The sequence below is a fragment of the Anastrepha obliqua genome, chromosome 1, assembly GCF_027943255.1.
Source record: "Anastrepha obliqua isolate idAnaObli1 chromosome 1, idAnaObli1_1.0, whole genome shotgun sequence".
Classification (NCBI taxonomy): domain Eukaryota; kingdom Metazoa; phylum Arthropoda; class Insecta; order Diptera; family Tephritidae; genus Anastrepha; species Anastrepha obliqua.
The window spans coordinates 64,504,228-64,530,144 of record NC_072892.1 but is presented as its reverse complement, the minus strand read 5'-3'; the positions used below and the strand labels follow the sequence as shown (position 1 = coordinate 64,530,144).

General features: G+C 38.0%; 1 protein-coding gene across 2 annotated transcripts in view; it reads right to left on the bottom strand.

Annotated features, from left to right (window-relative positions):
* Nucleotides 1–12,973: 12,973 nt before the first annotated feature.
* LOC129252904 (protein twist) overlaps nt 12,974–25,917 on the bottom strand; it is a 37,802-nt gene continuing 24,858 nt past the window's right edge. For both annotated transcript variants that reach the window (XM_054891057.1, XM_054891058.1), the window contains exon 4: nt 12,974–13,753. In XM_054891057.1, the coding sequence (XP_054747032.1) occupies nt 13,344–13,753 (410 nt within the window). In that variant the 3' untranslated portion in view covers nt 12,974–13,343. The remainder of the gene's footprint in view (nt 13,754–25,917) is intronic.

Below are 25,917 nucleotides of genomic sequence, written 5' to 3'. Positions count from 1 at the left end.
AAACCTAATAAAACTTTTGAGAATTACACGCTCAGAAAAATTATTTATATCAACATATAATATAACGCTTCGTAACTAAATAACTTTTAGGCCAGCGACGACAACATGGCGCGGTAGCCGAGCGACTAGCAATGTGAGCTTCCGATCCAAAATCCTTGGTTCGAATCACAAGAAAAAATGAAAGTTATTTTTATTTAGTTCGTCGCTACTTTTATATCAACATATAATATAACGCTTCGTAGCCAAGAAGGTCGCTTTTTCGTTTCACTTTTCCTCAAATCACTCCCAACGATTCTAAAGAAGTTTTCACTTCAAAAAATTTTTTTAGGGAATCGTGCTAGCACAAAAATTATGTATTAATTCTTATTGGTGAAACGCATTATTTTAAAATCGTGTAAAAAAGGGTTGGGTGTACTATACCTGTATGCTCTCGTCCATGCTCCTGCATACATAGGTATAATACTGAGTCTATATGAAATTGAACAATTACTAAGTTCAGTGCCAAAAGAGATACCGTAAAACACCACAATTTGTTTGCCCCTACTCTAACGGAAAGGAATGACAAATCCAGGTGTTCAATAAATTTGTTAGTTCGGCAGCCGATAAGAAATATTTGTGGCGACTAGCACGGACACACATCTGCACAAACAAACGTATGCTAGCTGGCATGCTATGAAAATAGTAAAGGTGGTGTTGGTGGTTGGAAAAAAAAGCGAATATAACAAAGTGTATTTTTAACCCTAGTTGACATATGTACAAGTGCAACAATTATCACCAAAATAACAATCATCAAGTATTTGTATTGTTTCCCGTTACTATTCTGTTCGTTTTTTTTTCTTTCTTGTTTTTTGTTGCTCTATTAGTTATTATTATAATACTGCACGTAAGAGACAGGATTGCATGCGTTTAGTGGGTGGAGGCCGATAAAAATGCGTTTTTGTTATGGAAAGGAAATCATAATTATACGCTCAGTGGGTGCACCATGTAATTATGATGGGTTAGAGAATTGGGTATGTAACTACAGTATCGAGCAAAAAAAAACAAAAGAGGGCACCTTTTATAAACAAGCAATTATTTAAAACAAAATATGTGTTTGAACAAGTCTCATACAACATAAAAATATATTTCAGTGAAGGATACATTTGTTTGTCTTTTATTATAAAGTGCAACGATGCTGCAGCGAAAGTGAAACGATGGCTTAATATAATAATAATAATAATAATAATAATAATAATAATAATAATAATAATAATAATAATAATAATTTTTCCACACCCACACATCTGATCTACACAAAGCAATAGTCCTTGCAGATAAGCACTACACCCCACTAAACCTACAAAACACTGAAATAACAATCACCCAAACAACTGTTGACGAAAAGAAAACTATTTGGGCACAGAAACAGCTACACGGAAAACACTTACATCTCATGGGAGACCCAAATATTGACAAAATGAATAGCTACACTTGGCTTCAGAGAGGAGAGCTTCATCCTGAAACGGAAGGGTTTATAATTGCCGTTCAAGACCAAGTAATTCTCACCAAAAACTATCAAAAATACATAATCAAAGACCCAAGTATAACTAACGACAAATGTCGAAGATGCCAAATACACCCAGAAACAATAGACGACATAACCGCAGGATGTCAAATTTTAGCAGGCACAGAATATACACTTAGACACAACATAGTTGCAAAAATAATACATCAAGAAATAGCCAATAAACAACATCTACAAGAAAACAAAGACCCATATTACAAATATATCCCTTCAAACATCTTAGACAATGAAGAACATACCCTATACTGGGACACTACAATACACACCGATAAAACTGTAATAAGCAATAGACCGGATATTACTTTAATAAATAAAATAAACAAAATAACATACTTCATAGAAATCAGCACCCCAAATGATACCAACATACACAGAAAATATGTAGAAAAAATTGAAAAATATAGTGAACTAACGCAAGAAATAAAACGAATATGGAAACAAAAAACTATAAAAACAATTCCATTTGTGATTTCAGCAACTGGAATACTCCACAAAACATTTATTAAAAACTTAAAAGAACTCAACATCAACCCAATTATACATCATAAGATACAAAAAGCAGTCATTTTAAAAACATGCAACATTATTAGAAAAACATTGACATAAATATATAAACACTGACATAAATATTAATAAAATAATACAAAACATAACACAAAAAAAAAAAGTGCCGACACGACTTGCAGCACGAAACTGCCGTCGTGCTCGGTGAAAATGGACCCCGCCTCGCGCGGTATGCGGGGGGGAGAGTGGCGTGGAATAATAATAATAATAATAATAATAAAATATATACCGATAAGAATATCAAGAACAAAAAACTCAACAATAAACCGAAATGGGAAATTAGACTGGAAAACAAAATCAACGCGCTTAGAAAAAACATAGGTAGACTAACGCAATATATATCAGGTTTACGATCAAAAAAACTTATCACTAACATTAAGCACATTATAGCAAATCGCAACGAAAATACATGCGAAGCAATGGACAAAATGAAACAACAACTCTCAGTGTATGCAAAGAGACTGAAACGATATAAAAAATCAAATGATAGACACACACATAATAATCAATTCAACAATAATCAAAGACAATTTTTCAAAAATTTGACACGAGACAATAGCATTGACATGATACCTCCCTGCAAGGACCAGATAGAAGACTTTTGGAAATCCATCTGGTCGCACTCAAAGACAATAGAAGAAGATGATTTCTGGATTAAAACAGAAAAGCAAAACCATTTACATATACCACAACAAATAGACCACTCAATAACCACAACTCAGCTTACAAATATTATCAAACAAACTCATAACTGGAAAGCACCCGGAACCGACCATATTCACAATTTCTGGTACAAACAGTTTACAGCACTTCATAGCACACTGGCAATACAAATAAACTATATTTTAAGTAAACCAGAGGAGTTACCGAAATTTCTCACACATGGAAAAACATTTATAATACCTAAAAACTCAGATACCCAAAATCCAAAAAACTACAGACCTATAACTTGTTTACCGACTCTATATAAAATTATAACATCAGTAATAGCCACAAAAATAGAGAAACATATCAAACAACACAACATACTTACAGAAGAACAAAAAGGATGCAGGAAACATAGTCAAGGATGTAAAGAGCAACTTATTATTGATAGTGTAATAATGAAACAAACCGAAAAGTCTCAAAGAAATCTTGTAACATATCGATTATAAAAAAGCATTTGACTCAATACCCCACATATTGTTACAAAAAGTCCTTGAAATATATAAAATTGACCTACAAATACAAAACTTCCTTAAAAGTGCAATGCAATCTTGGAGAACTACGATTTATCTCAATAACGGAATGAATAAAACTAAAACAAACGAAATAAAAATAAACACAGGTATCTTTCAAGGCGATTCTTTAAGTGCGCTTTGGTTTTGTCTGGGATTAAACCCCATCTCAAATGCATTAAATAACACGCAGTATGGTTTGCAAATAAAACACAGTAAGCAAACACTACACAAAATAAATCATTTACTATACATGGACGACATAAAAATGTATGCACCTAATTTAACACAAATGCAAAGTATTCTGAGAATAGTTGAAAAAACCACGGCAAACATTGGAATGGAATTCGGAATTGAAAAATGCAAACTTGTACACATAGAACGAGGAAAATTAACGCTTCAACAACAAAACGAGACACTGGATGGTGAAATCCTCAGTAATATGAAAGCTGACGAAACATACAAATACCTCGGTTTTGAACAAAATACGAAAATTAACCACGGGGTGATTAAAAATCAATTAAAAAATGCATATAGGCACAGGCTCAAACTTATACTTAAAACCCAGCTAAACGCACTTAATACATTTAAAGCCGTAAACACATTCGCGATACCCATATTATCATATTGATTCGGAATTATTAAATGGACAGATACGGATCTCGAAAGTCTCAATAGATTAACAAGAACAACTCTAACAAAACATCGCTACCTGCACCCGAATTCGTGTACAGAGCGGATCACGATCAAACGGAAGGAAGGTGGAAGAGGACTTATTGATATACATGCATTACACAATACACAAATAAAAAATCTAAGAGAATACTTTCACAACCAACAAACACAACTACACAAAGCAATAGCCAAGGCAGATGATGATTTCACCCCACTAAACTTAAAACAGGAAAACATCACCACACAAATAATAACAACTGAGTCAAAGAAACAAACGTGGAAACAAAAACCAATACATGGAAAACATATCAACATAGTGCTTAATACTAGAATAAACACAGAACTCTCCTACAAATGGTTAACACAAGGTCGTATCTTTCCGGAAACTGAAGGGTTTCTGCTAGCAATTCAAGACGGAGTAATCGCAACGAAGAACTACAGGAAATACATCCTCAAAGAGCGCTTAGATTCCGATATTTGCAGAAAATGCTATCAGCAAAGAGAGACTATAGAACACATCGTAAGTGGATGCTCAATACTTGCAGGAACCGATTACACTGAGAGACACAATATAGCAGCCAAAATAATCCATCAACAACTGGCCATCAAATATAAGTTAACAAACAACACCGATGAACCTTACTACAAATATGTACCTCAAAACGTAATGGAAAACGAAGAAATAAAGCTTTACTGGGACAGAGCGATCCTTACGGATTTAACAGTTACAAGCAATAGACCAGACATCACACTTATAAACAAAAAACAAAAAGAAACATATCTCATTGATGTTGCAGTCCCTAATGACAATAATTTAATCCAAAAAGAACAAGAAAAAATTTCTAAATATACTCCAATTGCAATTGAAATAAAACAACTATGGAAGCAACGAAAAGTTAATATAGTACCAATAATAATATCTGCAACTGGCTTAACCGCAAATACATTTACAAACCACATAAAAACAATAGAACTAGAACAAAACATCCACCATACAATTCAAAGAGCGATAATCATGCAAACGACACGGATAACTCGAAAATTTTTAAACCAAAACTAACAAAATATATAAAAGTGCCGACACGACTTGCGGTCCGAAACTGCCGTTGTGCTCGGTGAAAATGGACCCCGCCTCGCGCGGTATGCGGGGGGGAGAGTGGCGTGGATAATAATAAACAAAAATAATAATAATAATAATAAGTGCTGGAGGGCGAAAGTCCTTTGAGCTGAACATAGGTACACACCGTATAGTCTCGAAATAGGCGATCAAATATCTTGGGGTCTGGATCGACACAAGACTTTGTTTCAGGCAGCATTTAATAAATGTAAGTTCCAAGGCGGCTTCTATCAATGGTGCCCTAACGCGACTTCTCCCTAATATAGGAGGGCCCCAAGGAAATCGCAGACGGCTACTGTCATTGGTTGCTGACTCTATAATTCTGTATGCAGCACCTATCTGGGTGGGGACTAAAAAGTCTAATCTACGGGAAGTCCCCCAGACATACAGGTAAGGCGCGCTGCGTGTAACTTGCGCGTATAGAACGGTGTCTGATGATACAATCTGCGTAATAGCGAGAAAGATACCCCTAAACCTCTTGGCAGATGAAATGTTTCGGATCTATTACAGACAGGGGACGCGGCCCACACCTGGAGAAAAAGCAGCGAAGCGACTGCTGACAATAGGCCGGTGGCAGCAGCGGTGGGATGAGTCACAAAGCGGGCACTGGACCTATAAACGCATACCACGTGTTGATGAGTGGTTAATGAGAAAATATGGAGACACCGACTATCACCTTTCACAGTTGCTCAGAGGACATGGCTGTTTTCAGGAATACCTGCACCGTTTTAAGCTGGCAGACAGCCCTTTCTGTCCAAACTGCCCGAATACAGACGAAAACGCAGAACACGTCATGTTTTATTGCGACCGCTTTAGAGAGGAACGAGCTATATTGGAGCAAGCCCTGGGACATCAACCGTGCTCCAGCACCCTCATACGAGATATGTGCGCAACCAGCGGTAAGTGGGAGGCAACGCAAACGTTTGCAGGTAAGATTATGATGCGAGTTTGCCATATTGATTGGGAACGCAAAGCGTTTCAGCAACAGAGAAGGCGAACAGTCTCTGACGAACCGACAACAAGCACAGACGTTTGAGTGAAACACTCAATACAGTATCATACAGAAGACAAGACGGTAGTGAATTAAGATAACACTATTGCAAGCTTTCCGATGCCTCCTTTACTTTGGACCAACATAAAGGGGGTAATTGAGACTATCGGCGGTGTATAGCCTTCATACGCCTACAGGAGAGGAACCTGGACGCGGGTATCTGTTGTGTATTCGGACATAAACGCGGCTCTATCCAGAAGTTATACTTTTGTGGTCCCAGGGTAGAAGTAGCCGAGGTGGAGAATTCTTATAGTATTAGTGGAAGCGTGCCCCACATACCATCGGTGTGACGGCACCTTTGAGATGTTTCTGACATTTTGATTTCAACCTCCTTAAAAAACAAAAAAAAAAAAAATTGTTTGTCTTTTATTAGAAACCGCCGTAGTCGATTATGTCGACTGTCGTAGTCGGATGGGTTGGTGCGTGACTACCATTCGAATCTCGATGCATGAAACAGCAAAATGATAGAAAAAGTGGCATCTCGGTAGGCAATAGTAAACTTCCGATTGTATTTCTGTCATCAAAAAGCTCCCCATGAAAGTCGGCTTAAAACTCCATTTGTGGAACAACATCAAGATGCACACTACAAATCCGAGGAGGAGCTCGGCCAAACACCTAACAGAAGTGTACACCTATCAGTTATTTATTTATTTTTATTAGAAACCAAAGCTATGCGATATGCAATATTTTAATTTACCTTAAGGTGCTGAAGTATACCTGTATTTGAAAGGAAACTCTAGGAGTGCACCCTGTACTCGTACACAGATGGCTCGAAGGCACCAGAAGGCATAGGCGCTGGAGTAAAGGGTTCCAGAACAAAGTGTTCTGTGGCGATGGGTAGTTTTCCAAGCATCGTCCAAGCGGCGGTCAATGACATCTGGCTATGTGCGAAGTTCAATTTTGAGAGGAATCTCCGGAATGAGCGAATTGCCTTTCTGAGAGAAACTTAGACGGCACTCAATGCACTGTCATCCTATGAGGTTTGGTCCTCAGTGGTTCATGAGTGCATCGAGAATCGCATCCGACTAATTTGGGTCCCAGAACACAAGTGGATAACTCGGAACGAAGTAGCGGATGCATTGGCAAGAGAGGCTGCCGCCTTGTTACTATTAGAACCCGAGCCCTTCCTTGCTATGCGACAACATACCATCAAGGAGAAGCTTGGGAGTGAAGAGCTAAGGCTAAGGGAGGTTAGCTGACACCAAACTATGGGGCTACGCCAGGCGAAATCTTTATTGCGGGGGTGCGACCAAAAGAGGTTTAGAAAACTCATAACTCTCTCCAAGGATAAACTGAAAATGCTTACAGGCATACTCTCAGAGGCCATTGCAGATTGGGTAATCATCTCTCAGAGGATTGAGACTTAGTCCACTGGCAGACTCTTGTCGTTTCTGCGAGCAATTGCCGGATACTCAAATACACCTTCTCCTTGAGTGTAACGCCAAAGCGAGGAGAAGATAGAGACATCTCGGCCAATTGCAGCCAGAAGAGAGACATATAAGCTCAGTCCAACCCAGCTCCATTTTAAGTTTAATAAGGGAACTGTGTTTGGGTGAGGTACTGTGACAAAAGACCATAAGGTCGAGGTGCAAACCTCAAATGGATTCTATTTATCTATCTAAGGCACTTCTAAAAAATATTTTTTAAAACTAAACGCGAAGCAATAGAAAACTTTTCATATACCAGTGCTGGAAATAGTGATAGATACTCTATAATAGTTTGAAATAAAATTTTGTAGTGCCTTCTTTCAGTTTCAACTAACGATCGTAAAGTTTGCACCGAGATACCGTTTCACCAAACGTTTTTAATTGTTTGGTCAAGCTCTGATAAGATATGTGGGCTCGTCTTTTTTATCCGCATTTTCTTTTTTGCCAAAGGTTCTCTATGGAGTTAAGATAAGGACTGTTCCCAGGTCAGTCCAATGATGAACACTCTCTTATGCTTTACCTAAGATAAAAAATTAGATTTTGAGTAAATATTTTGCTACTGATTGTTGCATGTTGTTGGTGTTGTGAATAAAGTTGCCTAGCAGAAAAAAATTGCTTACTGATTTGGCTCCTTGACGTGGCGTAGAGTGATCCCGAAAGATGGCGTCGTTCATATAGGAAGTGATCTTCAACTAAAGGAATCAGGTTTTCTGTATGTGTTTGATTGAGTTCATATTCCCATCCCAAAGCCTAGCTTTCCAATCCCATTATAGGGAAAGCACCTCCAAATCATTTAAATCCGTTAGGTCTCATGTCTCACACACCCATTATTGCAACGTTTACCTCATCTTCTGCGGCCGTCCAATATTCAGTCTGTCCCGAAAACGTTAATTCTCGATTCGCCCGAATATATTACTTTTCTCCAATGCTCTTAGGACATTTTTGTGCTGGTTATCCATAGGAGTCACTTTTTGCCGCATTTTAACTCTCAAAAGTGGCTTTTCGGCTAGACGACGGCCAGCTAGTCCAGCTTCTAGGACACGTCGCCGTATAGTTCGTGTGCTGATTTTGTATATATTTAATTATTGAAATTCACTCCTGATGCCTTCAGCTGTTTTGCACCAGTCCTGAATGCTACTCCATTTAATGCGATGATCTTCCTTAGCGGTCGTCTGTTTACAGATCCGGTATCGCATATTTTTGAAGAAAATTACCGACAGTTATTTTTTTTAACTATTTTTTCACTAATTTCGAGTAACTTAGATCGCAAAGCCAAAATTGTGATCTTCTCAACTTTAGTAAATTTTGCAGTTGTGACATTTCTTATTCTATTAACAGGCGCGTGCCACCTCAAGAAAATAATAGGAAGCGTTTAATTGTAGCTGAATAATGTACTTCCCTGCATAAATACTTACTTGTAAAATTCAATTTGATTTACTAATATTACATTGGCTTCAAGCTACTACAACTAAGTAAGTATCCTATTTTTTTGTCCGTTACTGTATATGCTATGTATGAATCAATATGTACCTGAACATTGAAATATATTTCAACATTGTCGCTTTTTAGGGCCGTTAAATTTTTCTCCAATTTTCCGATGTCATATACAGGGTCCGGCACTCGAAGTGTAACCAAATAAAAAGGCCATAAATTTAGTTTGGAAAATTACTTTTATTCAATTCAAGTAAAAAATGTGTGAATATAATACAAAATTAAGAATCAATTTACTCTTACTCGATATGACCACCATTTGCCTCCTTGACTATGGCCTTGAGACGGTCCAGAAACGAATCGCAAGCTGCCCGAATGTGACTTGCAGGTATTTTGGCCCGCTCGCGGGCAATGGGTTTTTTCAGCCCCTCGAGACTGTTGAATCTTTTAGTTCGGACTTTGCTCTCCAAAATGGCCCAAGGAGAATAATCCATCGGATTCGCGTCTGGCGAATTTGAGAGCCATTGTGTTAGAAGTTCGGAACGTTGTTTTTTAGCCATTCGTGGTTCACTCGAGCTTTGTGAGATGGTGCTGAGTCCTGTTGAAACGTCCATGGTATGTCACCGAAATGTTAGTCTGCCCACGGCTTCGAAGCAACCGCCAGAATACTTTCCTGATTATATTTCGGATTTACCTTGACGCCAGCCTCGATGAAAACGATTGGAGAGCGCCCATCTGCGGTTACAGCGGCCCTAACTATTACTTGTGGTGGGTGCTGCCTCCTGGTGGCCAATCGATGACTCAAATTCTCGTATGAACGGTCGGCCAAATAAACCCTATCGTTTTGGGAGTTTACGAATTGCTTAATTTGAAAAATTTTCTCGTCACAAACTGCAATCTTCGGTAATTGACCGCTTTCGGCCAAGCGAAGCAACTCCTTCACTCTCCCAAGTCTGACTTGTTGCTGCTTTGGTGAGAAATCACGCGCGTTTTGGATTTTAGATCTTTTTTCAGTAGGGTCAGATATTTTCAATTACTTCGCCATTTCATTGGCACTTCATCGGTGATTTCGCTCAAGTCGCTTCTTCACTTTGTGAACCATTTCACGTGACGTTGCAGTCTTTCGATGACTATCTCCATGACGTTTCGCGATGTTACCAGTATATTTGTAACGAGTAATGGTGCGATAAACAAAAACTTGGCTTACTTTAAGGTGCCCAAGCTCATGAACAATCACTGGTTGTGGTTTTTCAGCCAAATATAATGCAATTACGTTTGAAATCCATTACTGATTTTCTTTTTTCGCGTTTACTCTCGGCAAAATGCTTCCGTGCACTTGGAAACAATACTCTGGACTGTCATTTAGCCAACTAACAGACAGATGATGCCCGTGCATCAGTTGCGCTAGCAGTCTGAAGTTGGTTGCACTTCGAGTGCCGGACCCTGTAAGTAAGCATTTCCCCGGGAGCCTTAAAACAGGGTTTGCTTTATTGATAACTGAACCATCGAATCATTCGAACCAAATCTCTTACCGCCAAAATTTATCTTCATACATACAATATTTCGCTTCCAAGAGGGTTGGTAACCTTATGACTCAATAGATACATATTTTAAGCAAGTTTTTGAAGTGAAAACTTCTTTAGAATCGTTGGGAGTGATTTGAGAAAAAGTGAAACGAAAAAAGCGACACTCTTGGCTACGAATATTACATATAAACGTAGCGACGAACTAAATAACTTTTAGGCCAGCGCCGACAGCATGGCGCGGTAGCCGAGCGACTAGCAATATGAGCTTCCGATCCAAAATCCTTGGTTCGAATCACAAGAAAAAAATTTTTTTTATACAGTTATTTTATTTTATTTTATGATATGTTTATGAGGACCTTTTTTTCATGGCAGAAATACACTCGGTGTTTTGCCATTGCCTGCTGAGGGGTGAGCGCTATTAGAAAAATAGTTTTCCTTAATTTTGGTGTTTTCACCGAGATTCGAACTGACGTTCTCTCTGTGAATTCTGAATAGTAGTCACGTACTAACCCATTCGGCTACGGCGTTTGTTTAATTTTACTGATGCAAAAATGAGGGAAAATATTTGAATAAAGTTTGCTTACTGTTTACACATTTTCCAAAGGTGACGGAGAACCAAAAAAAAAGTCGATTTTCAAACAAATACGAGTGCATATGTGTAATTGTGTTAGAGTTTCGGTCACGCCCCAGCAAAACCTGCGTGCATATGTATTTGTAACATTCAAAAAAATGTAATTGTGTTAGAGTTTCGGTCACGCAGGTTTTGCTGGGGACGCTCATAATAGCAACCGCGTGTGTATTTTTATATTCGTAAATATTTTCATTTTTAAATATTTACCGCAATTATGCCGAAAAATAATGCAGAAAAGTGTCGTGAATATCGACAGAAAAAAAAATCAATAAATAGCATCACGGAATTCATTCACGAAAATTTAATAAAGTATACACCAGAAGTATCGCGGATACTTAGAAAAGATTACGATAAAGTTCCAATGATTTTAAGTGGCGATTTTAACGTAAATTTTGCATTGGACACAGCGGTTCCTTCAATTGACTTTCTCAATACAACATTCAATTTAAAAATGTGTAACAATTGCACTGAATCGACAACACGATCAAAAACAACAATTGACGCGGTATTTCAAAGATATGTTGACAACATCGAAACCAAAGCATTTGTATCATATTTTAGCTATCATAAGCCACTCGTATCATTTGTTGAAATTGAAAACATTGAGGATGAATAATAATAAAATGAAGAAAATAAAATATGAACTTTATAGCAATATTATAATGAACCTATAATTATCCCGCCCCTAATGCTGCTTTCGTCTCATTCTCTCTCAGTTTGTCTTACGGAAGGTTTCACTTCTATCGCGCCTAACCGTTAGACTTTTTGTGTTCATTAACCTAGCAAATAAATAAGTTGGATGAGGTAGCAATGCATAACAAAATTAAAGTAGCGCTTTTTTGCTTTTTCTGCTCTTCAAGAAATAATTTTCTCTTACGCTCTTAATTTGGGTTGATGGCCGCTTATGGCTAATTTTATTAACGAACACAACTATTGACATTTCGGTACTTTGAGTCTTTTAAACCGTTAACTAAAATATGTATTTGTTCCTTTTACGAATTTTATGGAGTCTCTCTCTCAAGTTTTTTTCCAGCCTTTGGCACGCGTCTCTACAACTACTACCTCCGAATCATAGATAATTTTTATGAGCAGCATTTCGGGGCAGAAATGTAAACGTAAGGAGTAGTTATTGAATGCAGAACCTTCGATTTCTTACGATTGCTCCTAATAGCAAAAGGGGCGTTTAAACGATAAACGGAGATGCAAAAAAGGTCATGTTTTTGCTGTTTGAGTGGCTGTATTTCCTGGACTGGCAGGTACTTAATGAGCGTCTAGCGTCGTTTTAATGCCAAAATACGCTGCTGTTTTGGTAGTTACGTCTCAAATGGCCTCTGGTAACGATACAGCATGCTTGACTGCGCTTTGTATGTGTTAGTGCAGTCGGGTGGCGTCGTGTCACACATACTTGTTGTCGGTAAAAATCAAAAATTTTAGATATTAGCGTCAAGCACCCGACACGCACACATATAAAGTTCTTGTCAAACAATGCTTGAGCGTCACCAGAGGCCAAATGAATGATAATTCGTATAAACAATTCGCTGGGTCTAGAAAGAGAGAAGAGACCTAAATTCCAAGGCAGAAACTTTGTCAAAATTCTTGAGGAATGGTTCACCAAAAGCTCGTAATCTGGCTCTGCATAAACGCACACATTTGAAATTTAATGAGCGGGAGTTTTCTCCTTTGCCATTTCTCTACATCTCTGCAGCATCATTTTAAACAGGGTTTTTTTTTCAATTTTTAAATTTTATTGAACGATGGTATTCCTCTTACTTGAAATGTGAATGTGTTTCTAGAGACAAGTTCAAGCTTAGACTTAATACTATTTAAATAAATAATTACTTAAATTTAATATACCACAGAAGATTTAGTTTTGTTTAATAAATACGTTTTAGCTTAGGATTATGACTTGTAAAGTTTTTATTTGAAGTCCATAGTTTTGACTTGGTGCTTTGTCGTTGAAGAAGAATTTTTAGTAAGTTGTATAGCAATATATTAGTGTAAAAATACACACATATTTATGTATTATTACCACACTTTTGACTAGCATCGTTTTCAGTTTCTCTCAACTTTTCATTCCTTCAAAATCAATGGATTTTTACTTTTCATAATTGCACTCTTCAAATTGTCTCTTCTCTTTCCTTTAGATGCCATTCTGATGCACGCCACTGCCATTGGCACTGCCTGTCGAGGACGCTCTACCACCACCAACTGCCCCATTACAATACCCCTCCGCTGTGTTGCTGCCGCCGCCAGTGCTGCTTCCTTCTCCCAAGTTACTGTAGCCACTGGTCGATTCATCACTTTGATTGCTGTTCTGATTATGATTGTGGAACTGTTGACTTGTAGTTATGTTTTGTTGCTGTTGTTGTTGTTGTTGTTGTTGCAGAGGCATTTGTCCCAGTGATTGGTGTGCACCATTGTGATTGTGGTGGTGATGATTATGTGTGGCAGCACGCGGATCTTCCGGTGTCCAAGTGCGCGCATAGAGTTTACTGCCCGGATAGCGATCACCTTTGCGATACCAGGAGAGTGAGTGAGAAATGCCGCCACCTGAAAACGAATATAAAAGTAGAGATATTTTATTAGGAGATTAGCTAAAAAGTAGATACGTATGTAAATGATATGTAAGTAGATCTGGCGCTCTGGTTGAGTTCATCAAAAACATGCTCTTGAGCAGATTTGCGATCGAACCCTAGGGGCCTCAGAGATCAAGAAAAAAGTTAGCAGTGGAACACCTCAAGGCGGTGTGCTGTCCCCTCTCCTATGGGTGCTGGCATTAAACTCCTTGCTAAAGAGTCTAGAGGAGAGAGGACAACACATCGTAGCATATGCGGACGATGTTGCAATGGTAGTAAGAGGGAAATTTCCCAATACACATAGAGAAGTCATGCAAGATTTACTAAACATGGTTGAAAACTGGTCAAAAGCAAATGGGCTAAGCGTCAACCCCAATAAAACTGAACTCATCCTATTTACCAGGAAACATAAAATTGCAAATATAGCTCCCCCGACTTTAGGTGGAACGGCACTGTCATTTAGTGAGGAGGCCCGCTACTTAGGTCTAATACTAGACCGAAAACTAACTTGGAAGGCAAATGTCGAAGATAGAGAAAAAAAGGCGACAATAGCACTATACTCTTGTAAACAGCTGATAAGACTAAGTTGGGGTCTCTCCCCATCTATCGTATATTGGCTTTACACAGCAATTGTCAGACCAATCCTAAGATACGGCATATTAGTATGGTGGCCAGCTTTAGATAAATTATACACTAAAAGAACCATGGTACATGTACATATATTAGAATGGCCAGTCTTTGCATCTGCGGGGCCCTTAGGACCGCACCCACAGATGCACTAAATATTATGCTTAATATTTTACCAATAGAGCAATTCGGTAAGCAAACAGCTGCCAAAGCAACTCTCAGACTAAGAGAAATCGGCCTACTCAGAACGAACCAAAGAGGACACTCTTCAATTTTAGAACAATTCCCCTGCATTCCAGGCACAACGGATTTCTATAAGACCAATGACATCAATTTAAATAAATCCTTTGTCACAGTATTTCCTTCCAAAGAGGAGTGGGATAACGGGCTCATTATTAAGAAACATGATTTAAACATCTACACAGATGGCTCAAAACTGGACAACAAAGTAGGTGGAGGGGTTTACCCCCATAAACTCGGAGTATGCCAATCATTTCGCCTACCTGACCATTGCAGTGTATTTCAGGCGGAAGTCACTGCCATAAAAGAGGGACTTACAGAAATAAAAACGAGAGTATTATCCACAAATGAAGCGGCAACAAAAGCGCTTGAATCAAAAACGCACTCGTCAAAAACAGTTCTAGAATGTTTTAAACTACTAAATGACGTATCTAAGTGCTACAAGGTGCACCTTATCTGGGTGCCAGGCCACAGGAATATTGCAGGAAACTGCAAGGCGGATGAACTTGCACGAATCAGTACAACGCTCGATCTCGAACCGGATAAGGCGCTGATACCCATGCCCATAACCACTTGTAAATTACTTATAGACAGAGAAACCATCAAAAAGGTAAATACAAGGTGGCAAAACCTCACAACATGCGAACTAAGTAGACAGACATGGCCGAACTGGAACAGCGGTCGATCTAAGATCTTGCTAAGATTCAACAGAGAATCTATAAGAAAAATGATAGGTGTATTAACAGGTCATTGTTTAATAGGCAGCCACGCTAGAAGGTTAGGACTCCCGTACTTCGATTTCTGTAGAAGCTGTCTTAATACAGAAGAAGAGGAAACAGTCAGACACCTTTTATGTGAGTGTAAAAGCCTAGCTATGAGAAGGCTGCGCACTCTTGATACAGCATTTCTAACCAATGTAGCGGACATAGCCCATCTAAAACAAACGAAGCTCTGCTCGTTTATTAAAGCTACCGGATGGTTTGAAAAGGAACACGTAGAGTAAGGATAAGCTGCAGTGGTATCACAATGGTCCTGTGGAAGGTATAAGTGTGTCTTTATGACAACCATCCCACCTACCTACCTATGTATGTAAATATGCTGATGCCTTTTAAAATTTTAAAGTTTTATTAACTTTATTACTAAATTTAACAAATGCATTAATGGGTCGCAAAATTAATAATAAAGAGGATTGTGAATGATGGAAATATTTATTTTGGCTTTTCTCGAAAGTTGCATCAATTGCCATACAAGGTGGGATCCAAGCTGCGAATAAATCTTACTTCGCGACTGATGAAATCGAGACTACTTTCAAGAAGCTTGAAAATTCGAATATATAAAACCGTCATACAGTTGAGAAGTCTGGGTGCTTGCTGAAAAACAATTAAATTGATCCATTAATTTGGTTCGAAAGAGGGATTCTCAGAAAGATATATTACCCCTGTACCGCATTGGTGCAAAGGTTATCAGATATGGTAAAGCACAAAGAAGTCGATGGTACGGCCACATTTTGCGAATGAGCAACGATAGAACTGTAAAAAATATCTTCGGAGATAGAGAGCTGACATAGAAGACGACATAAGACTTATGGGCGTATCTGATGTCAAAAGAAAAACTGAAGACCGAGTGACGTGGATGCAAATTATACGAGGGGTGCCTTTTATATGTCGGGATTAGAGAACAAAAACAAATTTTAATCATCGAAAATCACTCTATTGTTTTTCAAAATATTTTCCATGAAGATCTATACACTTTTGCATGCGTTTAAACCAATTGTCGAAGCACTTTTGCCACTCTGAATGAGGTACCTCCAAAACATGCATTCTGAATGCCGCAACCGCTTCTTCAGGTGTCGAAAAACATTGACCTCTCAGTTTGTTTTTTGCGTACGGGAATAAAAAGAAGTCATTTGGTACCAAGTCAGGACTATACGGCGGATGAGCCATTAATTCGATGTTTTGGGTGCTCAAAAATGCTGTTGTTTGAGCCGATGTGTGAGAGCTCGCATTGTCCTGGTGAAGAGTGATCCGTCTTTGGCGACAGGTTTTCCTAATTTCTTGGAAGACAACTGGCAAAGAAATGGTTGTGTATCACTCAGAATTTACTATTCTGCGTTGTTCTAGTGGTACGGTTGCGACATGTCCAGTTTTTCCGAAAAAACAGGCGACCATTTGCTTGGAAGTGCTTCGTGCACGAACAACTTTTGTTGGATTTGGCTCATCTTGAAACACCCATACAGTCGACTGCTGTTTACTTTCGGGCTCATACGCGCAAATCCATGATTCATCACCTGTCACGATGTCATAGACGTGTTTCGAAGCCCCGCGATCGTATTTTTTGAGCATTTCCTTCGACCAATCGACACGAGCCTTTTTTTGAGCGATTGACAAATTGTGTGGGATCCAACGCGAAAAAATTTTTTTGACAGTCAAATTTTTATGCAATATTGAATGTATGCTGGTCCCACTAATGCCTAAGATTGTTTCAATCTCACGATAGGTCACATGACGATCTTGCAATATCAGTTCGCGCACAGCCTCTATGGTTTTCGGAACAACAACTGATTTTGGACGACCTTCACGAAATTCGTCTTGGAGTGAACTACGACCACGATTGAATTCACCATACCATCGATTAACACTGCTCCTTGATGGAGCTTCATCGCCAAAAAATGAATTAAGTTCATCCATGCAATGTTGCTGAGTTAATTCACGTCGAAAGTTGTAAAAAATAATCGCACGAAAATGTTCACGATTTAATTCCATTTTTGGACCGAGATGAATCTTTTAAGTTACTGTAAACTGTAAACAACACAAATAGCGCTGGTATTTCAAAACGTTTTGAGTACGTAAAAGCCAAAAAATGTCAAACTTTGCGATACAGCTGTCAGTTGCCAGATTGCAACACCAGGGCTGCCAAATCCCGAAATATAATAGGCACCCCTCGTAATGGAAGCAATGTTTTGCCCCGAACTGTGAGGCTATGCTGATGATGATGATAGGGTTATTAATTTTGCGCCATCTTGTATAAACATTGATAAAGCATAAGTATTCTAAACCTCGTATGTTATATGTATGAATAAAAATATACGACAATTGTTTAACCATTTTGTTTACTGACTCCAGGTCAATCGAGAATTTGCATCACTTATGGCAATGCAAGTATTAAAAAACAAAAAACAAAAAAATACTCTCTTAAAAATATGTTTTCGAGTGACGATCGCCGAAATATAGTTAATTAGCCTTAGGTGATATTTTTTCTTAATTTTTTACACACTAAATCCCATTTTCGATTCGACGACGCCCATTTTAATTAGATGTGTAGGGCTTGCGATGTAAAATAAATTCCGGTCTCAGTCGAAAGCTTTCGAAAGTGCCTGGCCTTGTGCCATTCTCTGGACTTACAAAAGGCCATATTAACGAATTTCTCAGAAAGTGGGAGAAGAAGAAATTCATTGAATACTGACGATCTACGGAACGGAATGATGGTGAGAATATCTTTAGTTTCATCGTGTCAGCTGATACGGACGTACGCTTACGTTGGTGAGTGTGAGCACCTTTTAAATGGCCACTGTAGCCAGAGATATCACTTAAAAAAAATGACATCTGCCGATTCTGTGAAACGGACACTAAAAATTCAGAACGCATTATTCGTAAATGGCCTGCATTAGAAAGAAAACGACTACACGACCTTTGTGGGATTGCCGTGTTTTCCCATAAATTATGGGACAATAAATCCCAGAATGTCCTAAAATTTTCACAAAGTCTTAAAACATAGGGTACTGCTGCAGGGTTTGCACAATGGATATATTTTCGTTGCTGTGCGTAGCGGCCTAATAATAAGACTGTGTAAAGTTAAAAACATATTTTCATTTTTTTTAGTAAAAAATAAACTTGGGAATGGAAAAAATTAATTGTCTCTAAAACTTTACGTGCTGGAAATATCTGGTGCGTATCGGTCAACCAAGTACGCTTGCGCCTATTGGGTAGAATTTGTTAGTGTACCTATTGATAAATTTTTCGACTACACCATTGATGCCATTTTCAATTGACGGCGCTAGCTTGAGACAGTACAAGCGCACTATATTGAACTGCTATAGGTGACACAAGCCTAGGGGCTGCAACGTCCATCAAGAAAAAGGATGCAAGTTTAAAAATAACTTCTTGAGTACTCGTCGATTTAAAGAATACTCTCTACCCCTAGTTACCCCTACAATCACTCACACACTTTCTACCCAGTCTCCATTATCAGCCACTCTGTGTGCCCGATACCTCTCCTCTAGCTAGGCTTTGTATGAAAGGCTTAGTTTATGCTTAATTTCTCCATTGAAAGTGTCAACATTTTTAACGCCCAAACAATTAAAATGCCAAGTATTACAATTACATTGAAAACAACAACACAGCAAACTGCTGAATCCTTTCACTGCTTGCCATTCTTGTTGTTTACATGAACTCCGGACGTCCTTCGTTTGCCTCGTTGCTGCTGCTGCTGCTGCTTGGTAATCAAGAATCCATTAGCAGCAACATTACAACCCCATTAAAGGTCTGTGGGCCGAGGTAGGTACGAAGATGACGATGCGCTACATAATCTCTGCTATCCTCATGTTTGTTGTTTGCTGCTGTTTGTTATTGCAGCTGCAGTGCTCTCCTTTTTGTTATTGTTTGACAAATAAGCACAAAACGTTGGAAAACTCGGATACTGATTGCCTTTTGGCACTTTGTTTTTTTCCGCTTTTTTTTTGTTTTTTTTTTTACCTTCTGACGCTGCACATTGCATCAAAGCGCCGGATTTGTAACAATCGAAAAGAATTTGGGCAAAAAAAGAAAAGCAACAACAAGAATGTGGCATAAGCTGCCAATCAACGCGAGCTGCGCATCTGAGGGTAGATGCAGAGTACAAGTTTGCTAATATTTGCGAGAGGATGAGCGGGCATACATACATACACAAATATACTTACACTTGCGCTCACATAATTAAGGCACTTTAGCTTTTTACAATATTCGTAATATTTTTGAAGCTCGACTTTTTATAAAAGAAGAAAATTCAAAAGCAAAATACAAAAACCAAAAAAAATATTATCAAGACTCTTGACGCGATTTTTGAGCGACTTTAAACTTAAACTTTATTGTACTAAAATCGATTGAGCTATAAAATTGTATACCCAGAAATTTTTTAAAGACATCGATTAAAAAGTTGATTTTTACCTATTCTTTGACTGTACGTAAAAGAGTCGTACAATGGCAACTAAAATTTAGTAAATGTATTAGTATCCTTTCATTTATTTTATTTGACAATTTAACTTTCTGAAATTTTTTTGGAATTCGTTGAATTTTTGTGAATTTTTTGCAAACTTGGAACTTTGAAGATTTGACTTATATACTTTTTTATACTTTTAGGTACTTTGATTCAAAAAACTTTTCCTGCACCATGTTTGTCAAAATTAACAAAAAAAAAGACCAAAACTAAAAAAATTTCTGAAATCGATGCAATTTTTGAGCGACTTCAAACTTACACTCTATTATGCTGAAATTCTAAAATTTATTCGGCTATAAAACTGCATACCCAGAAATTGTTTAAAGATATTGAGAAAAAAGTTTATTCTTTCTATGTTTTATTTTTATTTTTCTTTTATTCTTAGACAGCGCGTAGAAGAATTGTCAAATCGTAACTAGAATTTAGAAAAGGATACTAATAAGCAATTGCCATTTGATAAATAAACTTTCTGAAATGTTTTTTGAATATCGTTAACTGTTCGAAAATTCATTTTATAAAGTTTGGTACTTTGATTTATAAAATGTTTGCTATACAAAGTACCATGTTTTTCAAAATTAACAAAAAAAATTCCAAAATTAACAAAAAAAAAGTTACTTGAAAATTGTCGCGAATATTGTAAAAAGATAAACTGACTTAATTATGTGAACTCAAGTGTCCACACATACCCACACATCCGTATCTATCCTGCCTAATGCTGATGGGTTGATTTTAAGGGCGTTACGCTATGTACCACCAGCCTCCTGCTAATCAACTTAAGTTTCCTGCAATTTGTTGTTTATGAGATGCGCTCTCAAATGCGTTGTGCGGGTGGCTAAAGCGTGGGGCGGATTGTCAAGCTGTGCTGCTTCCCAAATCAAATTTTAAGTGCGCGAATGGTGTTGCTCGAGTATTTTCACTTAACCGAGTCTAAACTTTACTTCATTCATTATTTATTTTGGTGTCAGTTTCTTAGTTGTGCATAGTGTTGTTGTATCCATTGTTGGTGCTTATTTGTTGTTCGTTGGTGTGAAAATGCGCAAGGCGTGTGCTCTTCACTACCGTTCATGCATTAGAATGAGCGGGCAAAAAAGTTAATCTGTTCATAGACAACAGAAACTAACAGAGATTCGATTATTTTTAACTAGAAAATTTAATGTTGTAAATTTTGGGTTTATAAAGAATTTCAGGCATAGAACGGCTGCCGCGAGTGATTGCTTAAATGATTTGTAGAGTATAGAGTCCAGATCAGGAACAGCACACAGGTAATAGAGGATATACAAAACAGTCAAATCAGATGATCTAAGTGGTACATTTTGCTTAATCTAAAATTAGATTCATCACTAAAGATGATTTGATAGATTGTCAGTTTGGCCAACTAAACGTTTATTTCCAAATATATCCATGTTTTGTGAATGTGGTTTAGGTGCAAGTCCTTGCTTTTTGCGAATACTTTTTGGATAACAGAAATGCATTTGGCGGATTCCATGCCGATCGATCTACCGCCGATATGTTGTGCACAAATATCGATCCCAGCTAAGAATTTTCAATGAAATCGATTTGGTACAATTTAAGCATGCCGAGTAACGTATGGAAATCTGGTCAAATCTCACGTAAAACAAAGCTGCGTATTTTTGATATTAAATCAGTGCTATTCTATGGATGCGAAATATGGAAAAGTTTCTGCTCTAAATGCCCTGGCCGCCGTAGCTGAATGGCAAATAAGTTGTTGTTGTTGTTGTTGTTGTAGCAGCATAAACATTCCCCATACTTACATACGGGGAATGCTGCTGGAGTGACAGTCCTTGGCCGGATATAAATCCGAGTCGTTTCGGTAACGTAGAACCGACTGTCGTGGAAACGGATAGAAAAAAAAATGATAGAAAAAAGTAGTTTCTAATAGCGATCGCCTCTCGGCAGGCAACGGCAAACCTCCGAGTGTATTTCTACCATGAAAAAGCTCCTCATAAAAAAAAAATTGCCGTTCGGAGTCGGCTTAAAACCGTAAGTCTCTCCATTCGGGGAACAATAACAAGACGCGTTCAACAAATAGGAAGAAGAGCTCGGGTAAACACCCAAAAAATTCAAAAAAGTTTTTCGAATTTTTTGTTTACATTTTTTATTGTGTATTACAAAAAAAATCGTTTAGTAGCCATTTATATATGGATGTATGTATGTATTAGGTTGAAGAATAAGTCCATAGCGTTTTTACCGAAGACTTTTATTAAAAAAAAAACAATAATTATATCAATAAGTTAATCAATTATATATTCGCCATTGCTGTTTACAACCTCTTTCCACTTCTCCACCAATTTGTTGATGCCGTTCCGCCAAAAATTGCCTCGTCTGGTGTCAAAGAAGTTGTTGAGCCAGTTTTTAAGGACCTTTATGGTTTGATAGGGAGTGGAAAAGATGGTAATTAGTCGATGTAAGGTCCGGAGAATACAGCGGATGCTGAAGGTCCTCCTATTCGAACTTTTGAAACACGGCTTTGACGACTTGTGCAACATGGGGCCTAGCGTTGTCGTGAAGGAGTATGGTTTGTCCATGTCGATCAGGTATTTTCAGTCGAATAGCCCCATTCACGAATAGCCCCCCTAGGCAATATAGAGCTCCTTGTTGACCGTTCTTTTCGAGCATTGACCAGTGCACCATGCCCGCCCAGTGCCACCAAACACATATGATGATCTTTGAATGAAGATCCGGCTTGACTCTTGGCTTTGGTGTATCTTCTAGAGCCACCCACTCTTTTCTTTGCTTCAGATGGATGTATAGACATCACTTCTCACCTCCCGTGACGATTCGGTACAAAAAGCGCTGCTTATAACCGCGTGTAGCTCGCTGGCGGGCGAGATGCTGAGAAGCAATTTGAAGGCGACTTTCTTTCGTTGAGCTCGTGAGTCACCCAGGCTCCCAATTTTAGTACTTAGAAACCTTGGTTTCGATTTTGTTATCCCTGTCTGTCTGTCTAGCCACACTACCTTTAATTACCAATTCCCCTTACCCTCTTGAAAGATAACCACACCCCCAAAATGGTTAATAATACTTATAAAGTCCAATTTGTACGACCTATTCAATTCTCAGTGACTTAATAATATAATATGATAAAAAATATCCTTATATTTGAAAGACGCCGGCAAAGCAACATTGTCGCCAAGCGCGCGTCTTTTTTAGAAAACGCAACCCGTTCTCATTGCAACAGTCTATCGGAACAACAAAAGTCGGGTGTCGCATGGCAATGTTCTTACAGGAGCCAATATGGAACCGATGTCTGAAAACGGAAATACAAATTTATGCATATCGTAGACTATGACACACGCTGAGAGCTACAGCTCAACTTTCATTTAGATAGGCGGGCAGAAGCTAAAATTTCACAAGGGGTATTTCCCAAATTGAGTAAATGGCTGAACACTCGGGCAAAATAGCTGCTTATCTCAATGTACAGGGTTGGCCATATTAAACTGACCCATTGAGTAACCCTATAACTTTTTACTGTAATTTGAAATCTAAGGTTTACGTCAACAAGCCAAAGACACTAGGCGCACTTAAGGCCAATATCCGACGGGAAATAGCCGCCATATCGGCCGAGACGGTGGCCAAAACTATGGAAAACGCCGAAAAACGGGCACATTACGCTATACGAGCTAAGGGCGACCACTTGCGCGATATCATATTCAAAAAGTGATGTAAACGAATCTCCTTGAACTAAATTAAATGTTTTTCACAATGAAACACAAAAAAATGTTTCTTTTTCCATATTTTTTTAATAATCACATGGGTCAGTTTAATATGGCCAACCCTGTATATTAGAGACAAAATATGCTGGAGATAAAACTATCACTTACAAGCTCTTTTGTCCTCTTAAAGGGCTGGCTAAATTTCAGTGGTAAGTCAGCCACAGTTATAAGTTTTATTTTCGCTGCAAGCTTAGTTGGTTTTAACAATTTAACTTTTTAAATTACAAATTTAAAACATTGAAGGAACTAAATCGTTCTACGTTGACATGGACATTCGATAAAAAGACTCTCAGTTAAGTCTTAGAAAACTTGCAAGATTTCAGCCTCGTTTTCACTGTTTCATATCTCAAATAATGAAAAGTCATTCAAATATTATTCACCACTGTAAAAGTTATTTTTAAATCAATCAGCATAGCATCTCGTGCAGTAGTTTCAATTGAAAAATTATGGCTGAAAAAATGGCTGAAAAATGTATAAGTGTAAATGTAAACAAAACTTAGCTTATTTGCTAGAGCTCTTAGTAATGTTACCGCACTGTCACAAAGTTTCCTCACTACACCAACTCTTATTGAGTACTTCTGCTAGTACACCAGATCACTCGCTCAATTTCTCGAATACCCTTATAGATGTAAAAAAGTGCGTGTAGCGTAGTACACATAACAGAAGGGAAACTTTCAAGGCAGACAAAAAGGGAGAGACCCGAGAGAGGGAGAGAGAGAAAGAAAGAAAGAACAAATAGACACCCGCTCAAACGCAGCGATTCCAGGACCGCAGCAACTGCACAAATTGCCGCAAGGCAATACCAATAAATAAGACGCCGGATAGCACTTTATAGTACGCACAAGCACTAGCCAGGAAACGGAAATAAGCGCCAAAAAGTAGGCTCCAAAAAAACCCCAAAAAGTAGGCACCAAAAAGACCCCAAAAATTGGGATAAAAAACCCTCCAAACAGTAGGTACCAAGGAAATATAACGCCAAAAAGTAGGCACCAAAAATCTCTCCTTTTCCTCTATGTTATATCTTTTTTCTCTCTCGCGGAACGAAAATGCCCAAAACGTTGCATGGCTTTGAAATTTCATTCTCCATTCTCGCTCGTCCATCGGCGCCTAAGAAGTTTCACTTCAAAATCTTAAAATATGTGTAATGTTCATTGTTGGGCTATGCATTATTTTGAATCCAAAGTGGCATTGTGGAATACAAAATTGAAGTATCGGCCACCAGGATTCAAGGGGGCAGCTCCTCCAGACAACGAGTTTTCTTATCTTAAAATAAATTACATATTAATACTGATGCTTGAATAAACATACGAAAATTCTTTAGAAATAAAAAAAATGGCGGCGCTACAGTTGCTCAAACGTGGCTCCTTTAATTTGCGCCGTGGAATGTACAGCCTCTTGTAATCAACTGAAAGCAACCAGCCAAAAGTTTTTCATTAAAATAAGTTATTCCGCTTTACACTTGCCTAAGCTTACTTAACGAAAAAAAAGAAAAGATTAAAATTTTAAGTGAAAAAGGAGAAAATTACACTTTTTTTGTAAATAAATTGATCAAAACCATATTTTTAGTTATAATTAATATAAAATTTTAGGTGCATGCGAAGGCCAATATGTTAAAGAATATGCCCGGAAAATTTTAAGTTGATATCTTCATTACTTTTTGAGTTATATTCGAGAAAAACGCGTTTAAAGTTTTCGTTCTTACTGATCTCTCGTTCGACGCTCATCACTTCACTGACTTTATAGGGACTTTTTAGACTATCTATTAAGATTAAAGCATTGAAAAGATCTTCTTTAGATTGGAAATGAATTTTTAAAGACAAAAAGGAAACGTTTGAAAGTGCTAGAGGAGCTGGCCCCTTTTAAATTTTCTATTTAACTGCTCATATTTTTAGTCGCTCCACTTTTCACATCAACATCCTTTTTTATATTGGAAGTTTTTTCCTACCAAATATTTATTTGCATTTCCATGGCAATTTACGAAAATGTTCTTCTTCTTTCAGTGCAAATAGACCGGCGGGTAGACACTTTAAGGGTTTTAATATGGCACATCAAAATATGTTTCCTCCTCCCCTTATGCACCCACAACAGTGTACCTGAACTACCTTGCACTCCAATCTTCAACGCTCATCTATTAGCCCTTTGTGCCTTCGGTCGTTTGTACGGCATTCAAAATGGCAAGTATATAAGTGTATACAAATGCACTATACATACATATACAGCTGCGAGCTTTTTAATAGCAGTGCTTACCCGATGTTTCGTAAAATGTTATCAAACATTTTCTCTTGCG